The following is a 23,871-nucleotide window of genomic DNA, read 5'->3' on the forward strand; positions in this document are numbered from 1 at the left end:
TTTTTTGCGCATGTCAGGCTAGAACCCCAAACCGTATCGGGCCTTGTGGTCACTGGCTTTAAAGCCCTCGCTATTCCTTGCAGATGTCTCCTAAACCTCTTCTCGCACGAGCTCCCCTTCCTACGGTCAACTTGACACCCATCTGGTATTTCTTGATAGTTTTGCATCGGATTCTATTTCCCTCAGCGACGAAAGTGGCATTGATGAATTCAAGGGATCGAAAGAACATTCCACTGCGTCCTTGCTTACTTCCAGGTATGGCGCATCAGCAGAGATAGATGCGACGATGTCTTCTTCGCCCTCGACTGTGACCAACAGCCATCCATGATGAATTCACCTTTGATGGAGGGATGATGGGACTGCTCCAGCAGAATGAATCCAAGGTCTTTCCAAAAGGCAGTTATAAGAGGGTGTAATGTCCATGACTTAGAATTCGACCTCATAGATGTAGGGCCCACTTCCAAAGGGATTTCGATCTTCCCATGACTTCGCGCTTCGTCCCGTCGAATGCCTTACCATGGAATGATAGGGCTTTAAGTAGGACAAATCCATCGGTATTCTGGAAGCGTAGCCAATGGCATAACATTTAACGCTGACCCATTATCGATGAGTACGTTCGGTATTATGTAGCCCTTGCAGCGGGTCGTGATATGCTGCGCTTTCACCGAACCTCTACCATTTAGCGGTATCTCATCATCACTAAAAGAGATGAAGTTGTCCGCATTCAGATTGTTTACCCACCTATCAAGCTTTTCGACAGATATGTTGTTGGCCACGTAAGCTTAATTTAACACATTCAATAAAGCGTTCCGGTGTGGCTCTGAATTTAACAGTAGAGATAGAATTGAGATTCGTGCTGGCTGCTTGTTCAATTGTTCCACCACACTATATTCGCTGTGCTTAATAAATTTCAAGAATTCTTGAGCTTCTTCCTCATTCACAGGCTTTTTAGTTTCTTGCACGGGTGGAATTTCTTGCTCGACTTCGACCTCGTGCATCACTGCTTTCCCTTTTTGCTTCGAGTCGTTACTTTTCTTTACCGGTTCAACTTCTTTAGAATAGCATCGTCCACTTCAAGTAAAATGACCTACCTCCCCAACATCTTCAATTATGGCTTTGGACTTTTCAACTTCCGGTGTAACGATATTAACATCATATCTCCACGGTACTGTTTTGTTGTCCTTATACGGGAAAGGATATGGTACTTCAATTACCATCTGTGGTTTCAATGGCTCTCTCATCGCGTCGTAATAAATTACCAACGGTCGATCAGCACTATAAGGGGCCCTGATGATTGGCTATCAGAGACGCATACTTCTCTTTCGTTGGCATCTTCACTCTTGTTAAGGACCTTGATCTCCTTATTATCCATCCGGTCTTGAAGTAACCTTTTAAAGTCTTCACATGACTGAATGTCATGTCCAACAATCCCATGAAAATTGCAAAAACTTTGACCTTCTTCTCCAAAAATTCTATCAGAGTGACAGAGCAATCCTTCTTAACCAATACCTCCCAGATTTTCTGCAGAGGCGTCCTTATTTCTGATACACATCTTCTGACCTTCCATTCATCCTCTTTTCCCACTGTGCTCACATTCCCTTCGGTATGGTTAGGGAACGGGTTCCCCGTGGCGTTACTAGCACTATCGAATCGTAGGATACCCGCGTCAATGAGTCCTTGAACTCTCCTTTTGAAAGCGAGACAGTTCTCAGTAGAGTGCCCTTGGTTCCCTGCATGGTATGCACAACTAGCGTTTGGATCGTACCACTTTGGGTATGGAGGTTTAAGGGGTGCCATGTAATGGGGAGAAATTAGCTGTTTTTCTAAAAGTTTTGGGTACAATTCCCCATACGACACAGGGATGGGGGTAAATTGCGGTCTCTCGGGATTATGCCTTGATGGTCTTGGTTCGTTTCTGGGTTGGCTTTGGGCGGGTACCGTGTTTTGTGGGAAAGTGGTAACGGGTCTTTGGTTGTTCGTGGCGTATACGGGGCAGGACGGATGTGGTGCTTGGTAGTAAGGGGTTTGAGGGGGATAATAGAAATTCGAGGGTGGATAATTTCGAGGTCGGGGTTGGTTAGGATACGAATTGAGAATGTAACGACTCCCAGTTCCCACCATGTGGGCTTCTGGCTCTTTCTTCCTTAAGGGTGCTGCTTTTCTTGAGCCTTCTGATCCTTCCATTCTACCGCTCTTGACGGCATTCTCTATGAGTTCACCAGATATTACAATATTCACAAACTCTTTCGTGGCACTTCCCACTAATTTTTCATAAAACGGCGCCTTTAAAGTATTGATAAAGAGAACGGTTATCTCCGTTTTTGTTAATGGGGGTTCCACTTGAGCTGAGACGTCTCTCCATCTCTGCGCATACTGTCTAAAAGTCTCTGATGGCTTTTTCTCCATCATTTGCAAGGTCATACGGTCTGGCACCATATCCGATACATGCTTGTACTGCTCGCAAAATGCTGACGCCAAGTCCTTCCAGGATCGAATCTTTTCTCTACTAAGTTGATTGTACCACCGAAGAGCTGACCCTGTTAGACTATCTTGAAAGCAATGTATGAGTAGTTTATCCTCGTTCACATAACCGGTCATTTTTCGACAGAACATAATGAGATGTGCTTTTGGGCACCTTGTCCCATCATACTTCTCAAATCAGGCACTTTGAACTTCGGAGGCAAAATTAGATCAGGTACCAAACTGAGTTCCTTGGCACCTAGTGCGGAGAAGACTTCAGTGCATTCTATTGCTTTGAGTCTTTCCTCTAGACTCCTATATTTTGTGTCATGGTTATCCAATTTCAACTTGGCTACCTCTGCTGGGTCATCCAGATCTGGAACTAGTGGATTAGCAGGACTAGCCCCTAGGTTCGACGCTAACATTCCTTGCCCCAAATTAGTGGGTGGAGCAGGTGGCATAGGTCGATGTTCCAAGCCAGTGGGTTCCTCTTGAGTATACCCTCTTTGTATTGTATATGCGGGCGGTGGAGTGAATCCCGGGGATAGAGTGGATTCTGATCATGGTGAATTCTTGATTGAGGTTCCATAACATCAGGGTTCTGCATTTTTCCTTTGACCAAAATTGTCATCATCTCCATCATTTTAGCCATCTGATCTCTTTGCTCGAGAGATTCCTCTCGAGATCTCACCATTAGGTCTCTCGTCTCTTGTTGCGATTTGGCCAGTTGCTCTTGTAATTCCTTTTGAGCCCTTCCCATCCTTTCAATTCTCTCATTGAATTCATCCTCCATTACTCTAGCTTGTCGGCGCGTTTTATATGGATGACGTGGTTCCAGTCTTGAAGTCTTACAACTGCGAATTGTACGTTTTAACCTCAGCGAACGAGTATGGGATATGCAATGAATGAATTGATGCATGAATAAATGCATGAATGTCAAATGAATGTCAGTCATGAATGAATATGCAAAAATTTGGTGTTAATTTCAAGATAGCCCCTATTTAGGCATTTCCTTAATCAAATGAGTCTATTACACAACGTTTCGGTCACTCGTATAATTGACTCCTCCATTAGAAACTCGTTTTTGGCGACCAATCTCTAATCAACACCTTCCTAACAAGATGCCTTCGATGCATGATGAAAAATAGAAATACAGACAAACGACCTTGGTTAGCGCAACACATATAAACAGAGAAAACTGTGGAAATCTAACAAATTAAGCTACTTGGTCCAGTGGACTCGATTCCCTTGTTTAGAAAGCACAAATGTAAAAGAAATAGAAGGTAAGATGTGCTTTTCCCGTGTACTTATTTTGGTGACTACTAAACGAGCGGAGGTTCGGCATGGCTCTAGTTGGATGGCTCGTATGGTTCACTATATGCGGTTTTGGTTCTAGATGGGTACTCGAATCGTCTGCACTGTCATCTACTAAGATTAGTACAGAGCCTCGGTCATGGCCCATCATAGGCTTACGAGATCAATTCGAGGGATTACATTTACTTATGCCTATGCGGAGGGACAAGTTAACTCACGAAAGCATAAGTCATATATAACCCGAAAGTATTCACTAGCCTGTGCGGAGGAACGAGTTAACTCACGAAGGCGTAGCGTTTACTTTCTCTTAACAAGGACGGAGCCCGGGTATAGAGCTCATGTTATGCAACAAAATGCACGTGCACGGTGTGTGGGGAGAAACTTGTAAACCTTTACGTTTTATTTAGAAAAACTAAACCAAAACTAAAATCGCAAAAATTTAAAGCTGAAAAACAACCTGATAAAACAAGTTAGAATATATACAACACGATGCAAATGCATGATTTTTTTGAAAACAAAAAATTTAAGGATCACGACTAAATGTTAATTTGAACAAGAAACTTTGAAAATTTTGACAACGCGAGTTTAATTCGACTCGACTCTCAAAAATCATCCCCAGTGGAGTCGCCAGCTGTAGCGACCTAAAAAATTTTCGCGATCGGGCGCTAGTCGAAGTGATTATTGAAAACTTGAAAATCGAATCTCGATTTTATTTGAAAAAGGAGTAGCCACCGATCTTTTTTTAGGTGTGATCGGACACCAAATAAAATCTTTTTTAGAAATTTTTTTTTAACTTTTCTAAAAAAGAGGCAATTTTAGGTCCACGTCAAAATCCAGAGAAAATTAGGGTCCGGGAGTCGGTTACGCGCGATGAAGGTATTAGCACCCTCGCGACGCCCAAAATTGGTATCTCGTTAAACGCACGTTGTCTTAATTTTCAAAAATACAAGTTCAATTTAATATTTAATTGTGATCTGATTAAAACTTGAGAAAACTTTTTTTGTTTTTAAACACGAGAATTTTGAAACACAATAATAATTTTTGAAAACACGAAGATTTTTGAAACACGGAATTTTTTTGAAAACACCGAAATTTTCGATACATGAGAATTTTTTTGACACGAAAAATTTTGAAAACACGAAAATTTTTGAAACACGATTTTTTTAAGAAGTACCGCATTTAACACGAATCAATGATATTCATCCCTACATGGCAATGAAATCATTGCATTAGTGTCAAATCGATTCAACTTAATATTTAATCGTGATTCTATTAAAACATGAGAATTTTTATTAATATTTATTTCAAATTTTTAAACACGAGGATTTTTCAATGTTTTTGTTTTTTTTTTTTTAAAAAGGGCGTCCCGTATTTAACACGAGCCGTTGATATTCACCCAACATAGCGATGAAATCAACGACTTGATGCTAAATCGATTCGTTGCCTTATTTTGAAAGTTTAAAAAGGATATTTGGCTATTTGGTCGAACGAGAAATCGAAACCTAGCACGTTAGGGCACATTTTCTTGAATTTTCCAAACGCGAAATATTGCCTTAAGTTAAAACTTTTCCCTTTTTGAATAATTACGAGTACAATACTCGAACGAGATGCATTTGTTTTATTTAGAACACAATGCAATGATTTATTATTGGGGTGTACAAAATCGAGCATAGCTTTGAAGTGATGAAATGAAATTGAATGATAATGGAACATGACATAAAATTTATGAATAAAATGATACAACAATGCATGACAAATATACACGGATACAAATAAGCAAATTATAGTACGCACAAAGACAATGAACACACAATATATCTAATTTAAACACCAACATTACTAATCAAAGGAAAATAAAACAAAATATAATATATATATATAACAATCTAAAGTAAATAGTAATTTAATATGAATGATTAATAAGAACAATACGTAACAAAAGCTTTGAACAAACAGTATACAAGAAAACTTAGGGTAAATAAATATAAAACATTTTTAAATGAATGATATTATATATAGAAAAATAAAGTACCAATCGTTTCAAAGAATATTTACATGCATACGAAAATTTTAAAAAATATATAATAGTTTACAATAAATAATTTAAACAAATAAAAATTTAAAAACAAATAAAAATAAAAGAGTTTCCATTTTTTAGAATAATAATAATAAACAAACAAATTAAATGGACCCGGGACTAGACTGAAATTAAAACAAAATTAAGTGACAAATTTTGAATAAAAAGGACAATAGGGACCTGAACTAAACACGCGCAGAGAGATAAGGACTAACTGGGCAATAATCCCCGTCCCCAAAATGCTGCGTTTTGACATGGACTAAAATGAAACCTGAGTTAAATAATCGGGCCCAAAATGAGAGAAACAAAAGGGTCTGATTGCATCTTAGGGCAGAAATGGAGGGACCCCACGCGCAAATAGCCCATGCGCTAGAAAAACACGCGAATCCTAGCCTCACGGGTCGGGTCTTCGGGTTTTAAGGCAAAACGGCGTCGTTCTGGCTATTAATGCTTAAGCCCAAAACGGTGTCGTTTCAGGCCCCATATAAATAGGAAAAAACAGAAAAAAAAACCAATTCACTTTCATTTTTCAACAAAAACAGAGAGAGAGTCTCTAAGATTCTCTCAACACTCTCAGTCCTCAGAATCCGGCGAGGACCCAGTCACCGGAGCACCACCGGCCGCCGCCGTGCACGGCGGTAGGACGTCCAAAGTTCGTCGCTTTTCGGTGATTTCAAAGGTATACCTCTTTTCTTCTTTTATTTTCGTGTTAAAAAGAAACAAAAGAGAATAAATAAATAAAAGAAAGAAAAAAACAATCGGGGAAGACTAAAAATCAACCCTCAAACTTTTGTTTTCTGTTCGCCCCTTTTTTATTTTCGTTTTTAAAAAATTTAAAAAGAAAACGACAATGAAAGTAATGAAAAAGGAAAGATTCAAGTAAAAAAACTAGGAAATCACCTTAGTTTTTATTATTATTTCTTAATATTCGTAAGAAAAACCGAAGCCGAAGAAGAAGATTACAATGGGTAGATTTTCAGTTTTTATAATCGATTACAAATGTTTTTTTTTGTATTTGTTTTTTGTTATTTCTCTATTTGTTTATCTCTGCTCCGCTTTGCAGGTGCTCGTGGTGTCAGACGCATGGGCGTCGGCCGGCGTGCGTTGGCGTGGCAGCTGAGAAGGTGGAGCGTCATGGGGGCGAGGGCGCGCATGCGACGCTGGGGGGCAGACGAGGCTGAGCGGCGCACATGGGCATAGGGCTGCTAGGGTTTCTGTCATTTTTTGATTTGGGCTAGGGTTTATTGGGTTAGGGGTTTTTGGATTTGGGTAGGTTAGTTATTGGGTTTTGGGGGTGGCCCAAAATTGGCCTGTACAAACACCCGGCCCTTGGGTTTCCTAGCCTCTGGCGCGCCACCACCGTGGCCACAAAGACCGGTGGCCGGCGGTGGAGAAAAAAACTTTTAACCTCGTCCTTGGAGCATCCTTGAGGGCCAAACCCCTCAACCCCAAAAAAGAAAAAAGAAGACCCTCAGCACCCTTTGGATCAAATGGCTGCAACGGAAGAGAACCCTCCACGGGCACGATCACGGTGCTTTTCCGGTAAGTCCCTTCTTCCCCTTTTTTGGGTTATTTCCGTATGTAACAAAAAATAAAAAAATCCAAAAAGATAGAATCGGGCACGTATCTAAAACCAAAAATAAATGAAGAGAGTCACCTCTGAAGTAATGTTTTTCCTTTTTATTTTCTTATGTTCGTAAAAATATTACAAAGGTGAGATTCGGGCTTTTATAGCCGAATCAAAAATATTTTCTTTCTCTTTATTGTCTGTTTCTACCATTATTGCTCGCGTGCCTCCTTTTGGTTGTTGTATTCAATTTCTTGCAGGTGTCAGGCGCATGTGTTATATCCCAAAAATTACTATTGTAATACCCTAAAAATTACTACAGTAAGAAAGTAGGTATCCTTGATAGTAAAATAAGGAAATAAAGTGAAAAAAAGGAAAATTTCGAGTTATGGCAACATTGGGAATTATATTATGACATATTAATTCAAGAAAGGATTAAATCGCAAAATAAGAAAAGTTTTGTTACCGAAGAGTAAATATTCAAAATTTGAGGGGTTAAAGTGTAAATACGAAAAACTTGAAGAATCAATAGTTTAAATATTTTAAGGGTGGAATAATCTAGAAACTAAGGAAAATGGATGAATCAGGACCAAATTGAAAAGGTGAAAATTTTGAGGGACTAAATATAATTTTACCAAATTAAGTGATGACTCAAAATTTTTAAATATTATGAAGGGCAAAATGGTCAATTAAAAGAGAGAGAAATCTAGAAGGCAATGATGATGTTGGTGATATTTTAGATTAATTAATTAAATAAATATTAGTTTATTAATATTTTAATTTGATTTTTAAATGATATTTTATTATTTTATTATTATTCTATTTAGTATATATATGGAAGGAAAGATGAAGAATCTTCATATTCTTCCATGCAACCAACGTGAGAAGAGAGGAAAAGAAAGAAAGTTTTGCTTTCTTTACAATTTGGTCCTTCCACCAAAAATTTACCATTTTCACTTAAAAATCAAAAGAATTTCCATAGCTTCCAAGAGAGAAAAATAACAAGGAGAAAATGGGGAGCTAGAATATCAAGTTAGATTCAAGAAATAGAAGCTTGACGAGAGAGAAAATCAAGTTAAAGATTGAAATCAATAGCACAAGGTAAGAGCATCAAGATTTCAATATATTTTTAAGTTTAATATTATTGAAAAAGCATGGAAATAATGTTATACTAGAGTTTTCTTATATAAGGTCTTATGTTCTTGATATATTAGTGAAAAAAATAAGTGAAAGTGATGGGAAATATTATAGAGAAAGGGAATAAGGGAGTTATACACCTAGTAATCAACATTTTGCACTAAAACGGTTTTGGACAGCACCAGTAGTCTAACTTAGAAAAATAAAAATAATTAGTGAAAATTTAATTAGAGGAGGAAAAAAATATGAAATTAAAGCTTATTGAGTCTAGTTTCACATAGAGGAAACGGTGTAAGCAATGGAATTGTAAATCATGAGTTATAATAAATTTTGTGAGATAAGGTCAGAATGATTTTGGGTTCCCCTGTTCTAACTTTGAAAAATCATAAAAAAATTGGAGAAAAATGATTAGGGGATTAAATTTATATTTTTAAAATATTTAATGAGTCTATTTTCAATAGAAATAGACGGGAACATTATCCGAATCTTGTATGATGAGATAATTAATTTTTAGTGAAGAAAGGTCAAAACTGTCAGATAGTAGAATATGGATGAATTTAAAGAATAAACTGTACTTATTGGCTAAACCAAAAATTCTGAAAATTTTATGGTATAAAGATATGTGAGTCTAGTTTCAGATAAAATTTTCGGATCTTAATTCGGAATTCTGTAACTAAATATATAAATAATTTTGTGACAATGACTCAAGTGGACAACTTTGAATGAACAAATAAATAAATAGTGAAATTATAGATAATGTTACATATAAGCATGTTATATACATTAAGGATGTGGAATGGAGAGGAGGAGGAGGAAAATATATGATTATTCAACTAGCATTAGTTTTCATTAAAAATGACTAATTTGCATGTTTTAGGTTTAGGGACTAAATTGAATAAAAGTAATATTTAAGGGTAAAATTGCAAAAATGTCAAAAAGTGACCAAATTTCATGAAACGAATTGTTTTATTATTTAAATTAATAAATTGAATGAAATATTAATTTATATCAAGATTGAGTGGAAATTCGAGGAAAATAAAAAATTACCAAAATGTCCCTGAATTTTGGTATTTCTGCAATTTAGCCTGGTAAGTTCGTCTAACTTGAATTATATTCTTAGATGATTGAAATATATATATTGGATTGAGAAATTGATTTGAATTGTGAGCATGAGAAATTGTGAATTGAATGAAATGGAAATGAAGCTTTGAATTACATGTGTAAATATCGAGTCTCGTAGGCCCTATTTGTTATGAATATAATATTTCGAGGATATGTTGTAAAGAATTATAAAAAAATGTTAATAATTTAAAAGTTTTAACTCGGATGAAATTTTGTAACTCGATTTAATACGTATGCAAATGTATGTCTTCTAGTAATGCCTCGTACCCTATTCCAGCGTCGAATAATGGTAAGGGGTGTTACAATGTGACATCGCCAGATTCGGTCATAACGTTTAGACCGGGTTTGGGGTGTTACAGTGTGGATGGCCAGTGATAGGCGAGCCTCGGGCGGTGGCGGAGTGTGGCGCAGATAGAGCGGCGGCGACAACAAAGCATGCGGCGCTGGGGCTTAGGGTTTCCCTTTTTTGGTTGAAAATTTTTAAAATTTTGTGGGCTAGGGTTTTTTTAAATTTTTGGGCTGGTCAAATTTGGCTTTAATTTCTTTGTTATGGACTTGGACTTTTATTTATTTTGGTTTTATTTTGGGCTATATTGGGCTTCGGGCAGAAATTGGGCCTTACAAAACATATATAGTATTTTTAATGATTTGAAAAGAGTGGAGCTGATGCCAATTTATATGAAAAAAGAGGGGGGAAGGCAAAGAAAGATGAAAATGAAGGGTGCATAAAACAACAAAACAATGAAAAACGAGTAAGATAAAAGTGAATGGATATTTATTTTATTTTTTTGTGAAAGTTAAAAGATTGATTTTTGATGAGATTGAATGTGAAAATTTTAGCCGTAAAATTCTTGGTTTTTTTAAACGAGTAAGATAAAAGTGAATGGATATATATATATATTTTTTTTTTGTGAAAGTTAAAAGACTGGTTTTTGATGAGATTGAATGTGAAAATTTTAGCCGCAAAATTCTTGATTTTTTTAGATGCAATTGATTTTTTATATGAATTTTTTTATTTAGTTTTAAATTTTTTTAAATTTTTTGCAATTATTTTTTATTTTATAATCATAGTTAGCTTTTTACTCTTATATTAACCCATAATAATTGGAGTTAGGAAGAAAGCATTACTTTTTACCCTTCTTTTGTCATGTTTAAGAGCTAATTTTGTAAGTATTTATCATCAATAAGTTCATAATTATGTCAAAAAATTAGAATGCAACAATAAAGGAGTCAACTTCGACTGACGACTTTTTCATTGCATTTTATCCCAATCTTCCAAAATCCCAATTTATATAAATACCCATCTTCATCATCTTCTTCACCAAACAATTTCAATTTCCAGACAATGAGGGGCAAAGCAGAGTTGCAAAGCAAGTTCAAGAAATACATGTCAAAGCCGATGACCAAAGCAGAGTTACAGAGCAAGCTGAGGCACTACATGTCCAAACCCAAGAGAGCTTTACACAAGGCAAGAGACATTTACGTCAAAAGTTTGGAAGGTTGCGCTAGCAAGGTCGGCCACGGCGGAGTTCTCGGATGCCCCGCCGCCGCACCCCAAGTTTCACAGTTGCCCAAGAGTTTCAACTTCAACTATTCGAAGCCCAACAACGAAGAGAAGTTCTTGAATTTCTTGGAAACCATGTCGAAGAAAAGATCAATGGAGTCGAATTTGCAGGAACAAGAAGAAGAGCAAAGGCAAATGAAAGATCAGCACGGTCGGTTCAACAGAAGTTATAGTATAAACGTTGGCCTAGCCAGGATTGACGAGGATCAACCCTGTTACTTCGATGAAGAAGAAGATGATGCTGTGTTTGCTAGAAGCAGAAGCTGTACTTACAAGAGATACCATTATTAATGAAGATTGAAGCTTTTTTTTTTTTGGTTCGAAGAAGATTGAAGCATTGGAAATGCAAAATTTGGATCCGATATTATTTATGGATTATTTAATTGTCATTGTAAAAAATTATAATGGTTAAATACTAAATTATTAGTAAGTTTATGTTTTTTGTCACTCAATTTTAAAAAAGTTTTAAAAAAGTTATAAAATGATCACTGAACTATTCGAAAGTTTTTATTTAAATTACTAGGTTGTTAAGTTTTTTTTTTAGATTCGGCTAGCGAGCTCTAAGCGACAATTCAACGATCAGTACGGTGGATTAGTACCCATTGACGAGTAGAATAATATACTTTAGGTCTAAGTTGATCTAACGATTAGTGTCGAAGACTGGAGAATAAAGTTGTTTGGATTTATAAAAAAAACTAAACTGTAGAAGAGAAGAGGAACGAGAACTTTTGATTGGTGTAGTCGATGCGAACTGAGAAGGCCCTACAATAACAATTTTAACAACCTAGTGACTAAAATAAAAAACTTTTGAATCGTTAAGTGATTATTTTATAATTTTTTGAAGTAACCAAAATATAAACTTACTAATAATTCAGCCACTTTGGGTGATTACTTCATTGTTATATGTTTGAATTTAGTTATTATGGAAGACAAAAATTTTGAAACAGCACAAAGGTTGCATTCACCATACTTTCTTAGTAGAATGCTTTTGTCTTCTTCTTCTTCTTCTTCTTCTTCTTCTTCTTCTTCTTTTATATGGTTAGGGAAGGAAGGGATGTAGGGTTTAAGTCGTGTCATTTAAATGCTGGATAAGATTTTTAATTTTTTAAAATATTTAATTTGGATCTAACATGGAGCATATTTAAAATTTATAAATTGTTCGATTTTACATGATAAAAAAAAACAAATAGTCATTAAATCTAGAAAAGCTATTTTCCTTTAACACGTCATATTTAAGTTATTTATGTGATAGATCATATTTACAATTTAATTTGTATGTTTAAAATATACTCTAAATCTAATTTGAGCCAGCATTTAGCATTTAAGCTAATAATTAAGTTGACGGAAGAGCCTTTTAATTACTCAATTATAATATTTTTTGAAGTTTAGAGACGAATTAAAAATTTAAACTATAATGTAAGGATGTCTGATGCAATTAACCCATGTAAAATATAATATAACATTTGGTTGATTTGGTTTTAGCTTTGCTTCCTCTTTTTCTTCTTTGTTTTTTTAGTTTCAAAGCAGATAAAAGTTAGAACCACAAATCGGTTTTGTGAAACAAATTTAAATACGATGGGAGACATATTTTTTTTGGGTCAGTTAGATCAGAAGGCAGTATCTTCAGGGACTAAAAAGAAAAGGTTCATTGAAAGTAGACCTGTCCATGGGCCGGGGCTTGGGCAAAAATTTAGGCCTGTTTAAAAAATGGGCCGGGCCTCGAGCAAGATTTTTTGGTCCGGGCCCGGCCCGGGAAATATTAAATATATATTTTTTATTTTTAAAATATAATAGTTTTTTATTTTAAGTTTATTTACTTTCATTTCCTTGACTAGTGTTACAAAATAATAATAATAAAACATCAAGTTTGTTTTACTAATTAAATGTTAGATTTTGTTACAACAATTAATACAATTAATACAATTAATAATTTGACAAATTTACTAATCAAATGTTAGATTTTATTACAACAATTAATACAATTAATACAATTAATAATTTGATAAATTTTCTAATCAAATGTTAGATTTTATTACAACAATTAATACAATTAACAATTAATAATTTGATAATTTTACTAACAATTAATTTTAATAACAATTAATTTTAATTTTATTAAAAAATAATTTTAATTTTAATTAAAAATGGGCCGAGCCGGCCGGGCCGGGCTTGGGCCCCATATTTTTTATCCGGGCTGGGCTTGGGCAAAATCTCATGCCCATATTTCGGCCCGGGCCTAGTAAACGGGCTGAAATTTTTTTATAGGCCCGGCCCGAAATTGGCCCGGCCCGACCCATGGACAGGTCTAATTGAAATACAGCATATGAAAAATATCCCAACATTAGCTTTTGTCATTTGACCCCTCCCCCATCCCTGAAACTCTGATATGAGCAATGCCCATCACCTCCCGTTACACATCACATGCAACATGTCTCAATTCTCATCTACATATATTTAGGCCTAAATTTCCAATTGTGTTAAGAAATGGGGTCTTGATTTTTAGGGTAAACTATATTGGTAGTCACTTAATTATTAGTATTTTTTTTTGGTTACCTACTTATGAAAAGTTATAAAATGATCGCCTAATAATTCAACTTTTTTCTTAGTCACATGCCCTTAAATTATTAACAGAAAGATAACTTGGCAATTTTTAAAATTAGTATAATAATAACTTTAACCCTCAATATTTATATATTGTATTAATTTAATCATAATTCTAAAAAAAAATTAACCCTTAATGTTGATACATTGTGTAATTTGATTTTTTTTTGTAGTTTTGTTTTTCTTTATGAGATTGAGGGTTAATTTTAAAAGAATGAGAAAAATTAAAATTATTAATTTTTGGTGTTTCCGTTTTGGTATATATATATTTATCAAATTTAGCTAATAAATTTGTTTTTTTAGCTTTTCAAATGAAAAAGTCACAAAAAAATTCTAAAAAAGACCGAATTACACTATGGGTAAATGTTAAGGATTATTTTTTTATAATCAAGACTGTGTATAAATATTGAGGATTAAAGTTATTATTGTGTCAAATTTAAAAGATATCACGTCATCTTTCCGTTATTTAAAAAATTGATAACAAAATTAAATAATTAAATAACTATTTTATAACTAATAAAAAATTATATAGAATACTCTTTATTTATATGCGGGATGCATTATTTTTTTCCTGTTCCCAGTTTCAGGTTAAAATTCTTACCCAACAAGAAAGTGATCTTTGCTTTGCTGCACATGCATGCAACTGCCGACAATGATTTACTTTCCTGCTCTCTTTATCCTTTATGGCTTGAAATTTTGGATAGCAATTGTAGTTTTCAAATGTTCTAAAAAGATCAGCTGGAGCCCTTTTTTACCAGGTTAGATTCAGTTATTAGTCCCTATACTTTATTAAAATTATAAATTTAGTCTCTATACATTTATTTAGTCATTTTTAGCTTACATATTTTTAGAATTTTAAAGTTCTCACCAAATAATTATTGTTAAATTTATTAAGTTAAGTTTTGATATTCTTAAAATCTAATGCAATAAACATATTATTATATGTGTAATACCATATCAGCTTGTTATTTTCATATATTACACATTAAAAATTCAGTTAATGGATTAACGGCTGTGATTTACGTTAATACTGAAATTTCAAATTTTGAATAGTATATGAACTTAGAATGATCCAAATGAAGAATATGGACTAAATCTAGAACTTTGCATATAATACAAGACTAATACTTGAATTAAACCAAATGAATTTAACTACAATTGTTTGTGTCAGGACTAAAACTTCAAAATTCGAAAAATACAAGAACTAAAACTGATCAAATTAAAATACAGAGACTAAATCAATAACTTTCATAAAGTACATGTACTAATAGCAGAATTTAACTTTTTTATTACAAGGAAACAAAACTTGAGGCTTAACCCACAATGATTAGGACAAGATGAGTAAAAAAACACACACAGAAGAAATTTATTTTCCAAATGTTGCTCTAAGGTTGGTTTTTTCATTGCAATGGCTGATACAAAGGCAAATCCAAATAAAAATGAAGAATAAAAGGAACAACATCTCCCTTGAGATCTGACATTTGATATAAAGAGCTCAACTCCATTGATCATTTCCTTAAAACCATCTGTCAATTATGAAACTTCCATTAATTAGGTGATTATATATATATATATATAAAGCTTAAACATTGTAAAGCTACTTAACTGGTTAGTTTGTAGCTGGTTTCCATATGGAGAGTACTGATAAAAACCATAGTGGTCACGGAATGCCGGCCCTCCCTGCAATAATTCAATGTTATATATATGGAAAACCTGGAACTGGAAATCAAATTCAGGGAATTCAATTACCATAAAGTGTGTTGCAGAGAATCCCTGTAGGGGATAATCAAATACACTCTCCATTGAAACTTCATCATAGGTCTGAACAAAATCAGTGTAACCCATGGTTATGAATGACTGAAAGAACATATATATACAAGTGAAGTGGAGTTAATTAATTTACCTTGGAGAAATTTATAAGAGGAGAGCTGGTGGCAGTATCATCAAGACAAGAAGGCGGTACTTGTTGTTTAGCACCATTTTTATCCAATGCAGCAACTTGGGGTAAGGGATAATGATACTGGTCATCATCATGATCATCATCACCATTGAAGCAGCCATTAATTTCATAGAAGAAATGTGGTGGAGGTCCAGAAGATGCATCAGAAATCATGGAAAGGTCTTCTTCTTCTTCTTCAACAACCTCTTCTTTATTACCTCTATCATTGCTATCTTTGAAATCATTGCTTGAAGGATTTGCAGACAGGAAAGAGTGGTCTAAGTAATTAGTCCAACCAGATTCATAACCACTATTACATTCTGTGGCAAACAAACCATAGTCATCCATATGATTTTTTTTCCTTACAAGAAAACCCTCCTACAACTCAATGTGTTTTTCCCTCTTGTGCATGGCAATTGGGTCCTTTTTATCAACAAGACAAAGTGTGATGGTAACTCAGTTGAGAGTGACAGGGTGAGGTTATAAGTGTGTATGTGCCCCATATTAGGGATAGAAAGTAAGGGATTAACAATGACCATAGATAAAAATATCAAGACTCCAAACCATACACTAGTTTTGTGCCCCCATACTCTCACCATTTTGGTATTGTTTTCGATCTGGATTGTCTTTTGACTCTACTCTAAAACCTTAATGAATTCGCATAGTGAAGATACCTCGAACCGTCAATTTTTGAGATAATCTCATTCTATGAACTACCAATTTTTTTTTGTAAAATCAAAGTGCTACTTGGTGGGTTCCTTTACCATTCAAGGAGGTACATGTAATGTGAAAATAAGAAAGAAAGAGAGAGAGACACAAGGGAAAGTCACTAAAACCCTCCACATGCTAGACAGCGAGGCAATGTGTACCCTCTTTGCAGATCCGGAAACACCTCCATTTTCCTTTCCTCACCATTTATGGACACCTACTCTTTCCATAGTAGAGGTGTTCAAATCGAACTTAAAATTTATATATTCAAATTTCATCGATTAAACTTAGGAGAGAGCCGATTAAGCTGAACAGCTAACTCTAGAGAATATGGTCCTCACAAGGCATCTACTATCATGTACATAAGTACTTTGTGCAGTAGATTTTTTAGGTCTGGGTGCACAGTTTTTTTTCCTTCTTGAAGATATATATATTATGCAACTTACGAGACAACAAGTACTAACTGTATATCAGTCATTTTCTTTCATTTTCAAGCTTTTAATTCTCCCCATGTGTAATGCTTAGTCACTTTTAGTTAGGCAAAAAAAACCATAACCCATAAATATTAAAAAAATAGAAAAAAAAAGTCATCTTATAATCAATGTATTTAGTCTATAACCCTAAACCGAATTAGTATAAGCACATATTTATGGAACAAAGGCTAAACACAACATGCACCACATAAATGATAATACAAAAGCATGACGAATGAAAAAAATCTTTCTTTTCTGTTTTTAGGACAAAGGGTGTTTTTTTTTTTTCCTTTTCCTTTTTTGATTATATTTTTTCCAATTATATACATATATATAAGCTAGCAGAAAGACCACAGCCTAAGCCTATGCTGACAAGACTTTGTGTGCAAGGAAGAAAGAGGCCCTCAAAACCCTAGCTAATAAGGTTTGGGATTGGGAGACGCCCTAAATATCTCTACTTCATGGCCAGAGACCACTCACCAAATTGTGAGCTGCTTCATCATTATTTTTTTAGATTTCCCATCTTAGTGATCTTTGCTATCAAGTAAACACATGATAATCTAATCAAATTCAGAATCGAGCAAAATTCAACCCTTAAACGGGGTAAAGCTCTTTCTAACTTTATTTTCTCCGCTCCTAAACTTTACTTAGAGATATCACCACTTGACTGAAAAGGGTAAATTATATTGGTAGTCACCTAATTATTAATATTTTTTTTGTCAATCAATTATGAAAAGTTACAAAATATTTACTCAATTATTAAAAAGGTAAAATTGAAAAACAATACCAAATTACACAATATGTAAAAACTGAGGGTTAATTTTTTTAGTATCAAAACTAAATTGACACAATGTATAAATATTGAGAGTTAAAGTTACTATTATGTCAATTTTAAATGTTGTCACATCATCTTCCCTCAGTCATTTAACGGTTGGTTACCAAAAAAAATTGAATAGCTGGATGACTATTTTGTAATTTGTGATAGTTGGGTGTAGAGTTGTCTATGGGTCGAGCCGAGGCTAGATTTCAAAAAAGTTCATGTCTTGGCCTATTTTAGGGTCAGCCTGACCCGTCTAAAAAACCGATTTCATTGTTCAAAAAATAATAAAATTTTAAAAAATATATTATTTTTATTATTTAAAATTGAATTCAAGCCGATTAGTCTAGACCAAGATAAAAAATCATTATCCAAATCCGGCTCAAATAGAGATGGGCCTATCAAGTGGGGTAGACTGTACCCTAACTTAAACAAATCTAGTTAACAATTAGATGAGTACAAATATAATTTACATATAAATGTAACAAACATCCCATTCAAATAAATAGAATATGAGTTAATTGTGGTTTTCAACTCACCATCTTTTTAAGCAGTGATGAGGCAGATTTGAGGGATGAAAATTTGCTTAGTCTTTCCACACATACGCATCCTCTCCCTCTATCTCTCTAAATAATTGCTTGATGAATGCAAGATTAGGTTGGATAATGTGGTATCCTATCCAGCTCATATGGGCCACAATTTTAGAGAATTTGGTCATATGGGTTTTCTATGAGTTTTGGGTCCATAATTCTACTTTTCATACCTTCCCAAAGTTAGTCAACCCACAGCAGAGGTTCATACTACCCCTTAAATGTGAAAACTATTTCCTCTTGTAGGTGAAAACCTAAGTTAAGGGTTAATATTAACCTAAATATTACAACACCATATATAACCAGTTAGTCACTCAAAAATTAAGTCGTTTCTATTTTGGTCACTTGAAAAGAATTTTGTTAATTTAGTTACCGTCATTAAAGAAATTGGCCAAAATTATCACTCTATCGTTAAATTTACTGAAATGCCTTTATTTCTTTATTTTTTTATTAGATGCCTCTTCCTTTAAAGATTCAGTTGCTTCCTCCATTGTACCACCGCCTTTGAGTGTTGTCTTATCATTTCTCCTTATTTTCTCTATTTTCCTTCTCATTTCTTCTCTTTACCCACGACCATCGCTTCTCACCATCATTGTTTGTGATCTTCTAACGTCTTCTTTGATATTGATAAGTGCTAAAAGTAACATATATTAATCTCATTATTAATACGTTTTTTGGTGATTATTCGATGTTAATTGTGAATTTTATGCTCTTAATCTTTTAAATTCATGTTTTTATTCCTAATAGAGCATTTGGGAGCAAAAGGAGTGAAAAACAAGCAAAAACCAAAAAATCGAAGAAAGATACAAGAGCCAAACAAGCTGACCCATTCCATACGTCCTATCCACACGGGTTACCACACGACCATGTGGTTGGCCATGTCGACTTTGCAGATTTGCACCCTAAACTACGGAAAATTGTGATTTTTAGGTTTTTTGGGCATTCTAAGGCGTATATATGACAAAAAATAAGAAGATAGGAGGGAATTGCCATAGAATATTCAAGAAAGCAACTCGAAAAACACCATTGAAGCTGATTTTGAAGCAAATTTCTGTCAAGATTGAAGACTCCCAGTTGATTTCTTAGGAGATTATCATGAGTTTTTTTATTTCTTTCAGTTATACTGTATCTTTGTTGTTTTTATTTTCAAGCATGAACTATTTTCTAAATGCCTAAGGAGATGAACACTATGATGGATTCTGTCATTTGATTTTTATTTTACACAATAAATACTTAGTTTATTGCTCTCAATTACGTGTGCTTAATTTTTTGGTTTAATATTTCTAGACTATTGATCCATGTTTGATGTGTTTAAATTAGAGGAGGAATACACCCTGTTTAAGAGTAGGTCTTGCGTAATTGAGTGGAGTTGCATGCAATCCCATAAATAGGATGACATAAATCAACCGGATTAGAGACAAATCTAATAGGGGAATCCATAACACGAGTTAATGCGATAATAAGGGTTTTAATTAGAAAGAAATTTTAATTAATCAACCTAGAGTCAGTTGCTCTTACTCTCGAAAGAGATATTAGCATAATTTAGGGATTTCTACGGATCAAGATACTTAAGTAAAAAAATTGTGTAATTTAGATTGATAATAACAGATGAAGTCTATGTGAATTCTTTCCTGGGCACTGTTTTGCTTCTTGGTTATTTATCGGTTATTTTTTTGTTTTGTTCTTTGTTGTGTCTATTAGTTAATTAAATTAGTTAATTTTAGTTTTAATAAATCACTCCAATTATTCGGTTAAATTCTAGAAAGACAATAATTACTAGTACTTTTAGTCTTTGTGGGAACGATATTTGTGCTCACCGTAGCTATACTATTAATTGATAGCTACGGTGAGCACTTGTCTTAATCAAATTTTTAGTTAGTTCATAACGCATCAGATATTAGACTGTCGATCCAAAACCACCAAAGTGAAGCTTAAATCCTTCTATTTAGATTTATAGGATTAGATTTCTCAAAAAAAACCTTAAAAAAAATGTGAGGTGACTCCCAAAGGTTTAGAATTTTTGTGCTTCAATCTTCTAATCTCGTCGTCGATATGACCTTGTTTTGAGATGTTTTTCTACTTTTGAGCTCACTAGCGGTCATTCAATAGAAACATTGACGACATCTTTAGGGAGGTGATGGTTTGGGTTTCTAAATTAGAAGTGAGATGACAAAGAGAAGAAGAGGAGATTGAAAAATATAAAGGAATTTTGTTTTTAAATAATTTAATGATGAAAGAGAGAGAAATAGGTTTAATGGTTGAATGACTAGTTTGATCAATTTCTTTAATGGCAATAACTAAACTAACAAAAAGAATTGAAGTCATCAAAATAATAATAAAAAAGTAAAAATGTCTTCTTACCTTTTTTAATTTAAAAATCTCAGTTCAATCGTAAACATTATTGGTATTTTTGTCCAAATTTGTCAACTTGACATGTTGGTTAAACTACCCTCATATGGCATTGTATAATTAAATTTGTTCATGGACCAAATTTGAGAAAACCTTTTTCCTTAATTTAGTTCCTATGTTTAAACTCATTATTTATTTAATATTTAAAAATTAATTATATTAACATTTTTCATTTTTATAATTAAGTCTAGATAATTACTCAATCAATATCAATTCAAAAATTATATTTTTTTAAATAATTGAATTTTATATGCTGCTCTTTTGTACCCAAACTTTTGAGCCCTCTAACAATGCTGTGGAGGGGAAGCTCACTCACTTAATTCTTATATATTTGAATTTTATTCAAGTTTTGGGATATATGATTTAAAAGATAATTATTTGGTATATTGCCGAAGAAAATTTAACATACAATGATTAATTTATCTATTTATTTTTTATTTAATGTACAATAACTAATTTATCTATTCTTTTAGTAAAAAAGATAAAATGCAATTTTACTTTTAGTACAGGACCTTCATGATATTTTATTGAAAAAAATTGGATACAAATTTTATACTATTATTTAGGTGTTTAGGGTTTAATTGTTAAATTACGAAAATGCTCTTTCGTAATAAATATTAAAATATGTATATGGTGAGATTTAAACTCAAATCAATTACATTAGTAAAACCTTTAATTTACCACTCAACTAAAAGTTTATTTTAATATTTTTATACATTTTAATTTTAATTATACACACTTTATTACTTTCATAAATTGTATATCTATACTTACTATTATTTAAATATTTTATTGAGTTGGTGTCAACCTCAAACGAGTCATTTTCGTAATTAAAATAAGTTATATTATTCAAAAATACTTTGTTTTTAATTTAAAAAACCAATAAAAATATGCATATATTGGGATTTAAACTTAAACCGATTGCATTAATATAACTTTTAATTTACCACTCAGCTAAAATTTTATTTTGATATTTTTTAATTTTAATTATGCAAACTTTATTACTTATGTTATTTTTAAACACACATTTATATTCTATATTTGTGGTTTTCACACGTATAGAAGCGTTAGGATTTCTAATATCAAATTAAGGATTTATCAATTTTAGAAAAAAAAATTCAAATTTTAAATAATCTCATAACATTCTACTACTAGGGTTTTTTTTTTACTTTTTACAATTTTAACCTCACAGTTATTTATCTTTGCATAGTTGGTTTTTCCATTACAGATTGGGGGTTGATGATAAGTATCTATCCCCTTAATGAGCCTATAGAATGCGGAGGATTAGTTATTGGGCTCGCACCAGTAATGCCTTAAGAAATAAAATAAAAAAACCCAGAAAATCTATATTCACATATATAAAATATATATTATCCATATATGTAATTTTCCTTGATTTTAATTTTTACTAACTTTTTTGCCGATTGAGTCCTAACTCGATTGACATGAATATTATTACCAATGTAGAAAGGCGTAGGTTCGAGTACGTTGAAACATATTATCCTCCTATTTATGAATCAAAGAGACTATAAATAATTATTCCCATCATCCAACTCAATATCTCATACTCTTTTTCTTTTTCTTTTTAATTTTATTTTATGAAAATAATAATCTGTTCACTAACCTGATACCAAGTCTTATGCTACAGTTTTGTGTTACATCAAAACCTAATTATTAATTATATGTCTTCTCCTTTTTCCATCTTTATTTTTTTCTCTTTTCTTGTCCCATATATAAATATATATCATTTTATTAATTAATACATCAAATCTATTTTTGTTTTTTAAGATTTCTGTTAGTTATTTATTCGTAATTTCATCGACATTATTATCAGTGTAAGAGGACGTGAGTTCGAGCGTGCTAAAATATATTAATTTTCCTATTTAAAAGTTGAGCAGGAACTATAAATAGTTCTAGACATATTTAAATCAAATATATATATCATATGAAAATTAAATTAACCAAATCAAATTATTTTAACTCAACCAAAAATAATTATAATACATATCCTTTAAAAAAAATTGGTTAACCAACTTAAACAATTAATGTTAAGTCTGTTTAATTAAGTTGATTATAACCAATGTTTTTTTTTTTTTGTAATTGAATTGATGATCAAACCGGTCAAATCACTGATTCTCAGTTCGACCTGTTAGTCTGATTTGATTATATAAATTATTTAAAAAATCATAAAAATAAAAATAGAAAAAAATGTGTTCGACCTATTTTTTAGCTCAGTTCAATCAATTCATATCGATTATTATTGGGGATTGGTCAATTAAATTGATTGTGTAAAAAAACCAACCAAACCGACTTAAGAAAATGGATTATTCACCTTTATCTATTTCTTTTCAATATTTTTTTGAACAATCTCATTATAAATTCTGATTATATCTACTCTTTTTGACGCAAATGCCTAAAACTACCCATATCCCCTCCCCAACCCATAAATAGGAGGATAATGCGCTTAGCGCATTCGAACTCACACCCTCCTGTATTGACAGCAATATTCATGCTAATCAAATTCAAACTCAATCGACTTTTTTCAATATTTTTATTTGAGATATAATATCCTTTCACTTACATAGTTTTAGAAAAAATAAAATTGAGATGGGTCAGATTTGACTTGTACTGTTGTCCCTTGTCTTGGGGGGGGCATTTGTCAAGTGATTATTGAGCTATGAAAGTGATCAGACAACTCACATTAAAAACTTCATTAACACTTAGGAAGCTGCTGCTTTCATAAATGGGGTCTCCACTTTACCCTAACAAAAATAATATCAATGTTCTTTTTAATCTCTAGAGCCATGCAATGCTATCATCATCATCTTACATGGCTCAATCTTACCCTACAGTTTTTCATCAATCATTTTCTACTTTACTTATTTTATTGTTTACTGCAATATGATTCTCACTATCTTGTACCACTCCAATACCATATAAATTGAATGCCTTCTTTCATGAAATGATAATACATTTAATTTGATGACCATATTTAAGCCTAAAAATTACCCCACAATTTGATGCCATTAATTGATTCTTCATTAATCCATTTTCATACCCCCTTTTTTTTTTTCCTTTCCAAAGTCAAAGCAC

General features: G+C 33.0%; 2 protein-coding genes across 2 annotated transcripts; one reads left to right on the top strand and one right to left on the bottom strand.

The window, feature by feature from the left end:
- The first annotated feature begins 10,919 nt into the window (after positions 1–10,919).
- LOC107908181 (uncharacterized) lies at positions 10,920–11,674 on the top strand. The gene has a single exon (XM_016835431.2). The coding sequence runs from the start codon at positions 11,023–11,025 to the stop codon at positions 11,530–11,532; it is 510 nt and encodes a 169-aa protein (XP_016690920.1). The 5' UTR covers positions 10,920–11,022; the 3' UTR covers positions 11,533–11,674.
- Positions 11,675–15,076: 3,402 nt separating this feature from the next.
- LOC107908828 (protein SOB FIVE-LIKE 5) lies at positions 15,077–16,236 on the bottom strand. The gene is made up of 4 exons (XM_016836104.2): positions 15,746–16,236; positions 15,592–15,663; positions 15,449–15,522; positions 15,077–15,368 (listed from the first exon to the last, which is right to left on the bottom strand). The coding sequence occupies exons 1-4, from the start codon at positions 16,127–16,129 to the stop codon at positions 15,359–15,361; spliced, it is 540 nt and encodes a 179-aa protein (XP_016691593.2). The 5' UTR covers positions 16,130–16,236; the 3' UTR covers positions 15,077–15,358.
- Between the last annotated feature and the right edge of the window lie 7,635 nt (positions 16,237–23,871).

This window comes from Gossypium hirsutum, chromosome D02 (assembly GCF_007990345.1).
Source record: "Gossypium hirsutum isolate 1008001.06 chromosome D02, Gossypium_hirsutum_v2.1, whole genome shotgun sequence".
Taxonomy (NCBI): domain Eukaryota; kingdom Viridiplantae; phylum Streptophyta; class Magnoliopsida; order Malvales; family Malvaceae; genus Gossypium; species Gossypium hirsutum.

Excerpts from the sequence above, each read along its gene's own strand:
- LOC107908828 (XM_016836104.2), bottom strand. The coding sequence starts at position 16,129 with ATGGATGACTATGGTTTGTTTGCCACAGAATGTAATAGTGGTTATGAA. Across the intron at positions 15,664-15,745 it reads CTCTTATAAATTTCTCCAAG|ACCTATGATGAAGTTTCAAT; the intron begins GTAAATTAATTA and ends GATTTTGTTCAG. Across the intron at positions 15,523-15,591 it reads TCTCTGCAACACACTTTATG|GGAGGGCCGGCATTCCGTGA; the intron begins GTAATTGAATTC and ends GAATTATTGCAG.
- LOC107908181 (XM_016835431.2), top strand. The coding sequence starts at position 11,023 with ATGAGGGGCAAAGCAGAGTTGCAAAGCAAGTTCAAGAAATACATGTCA.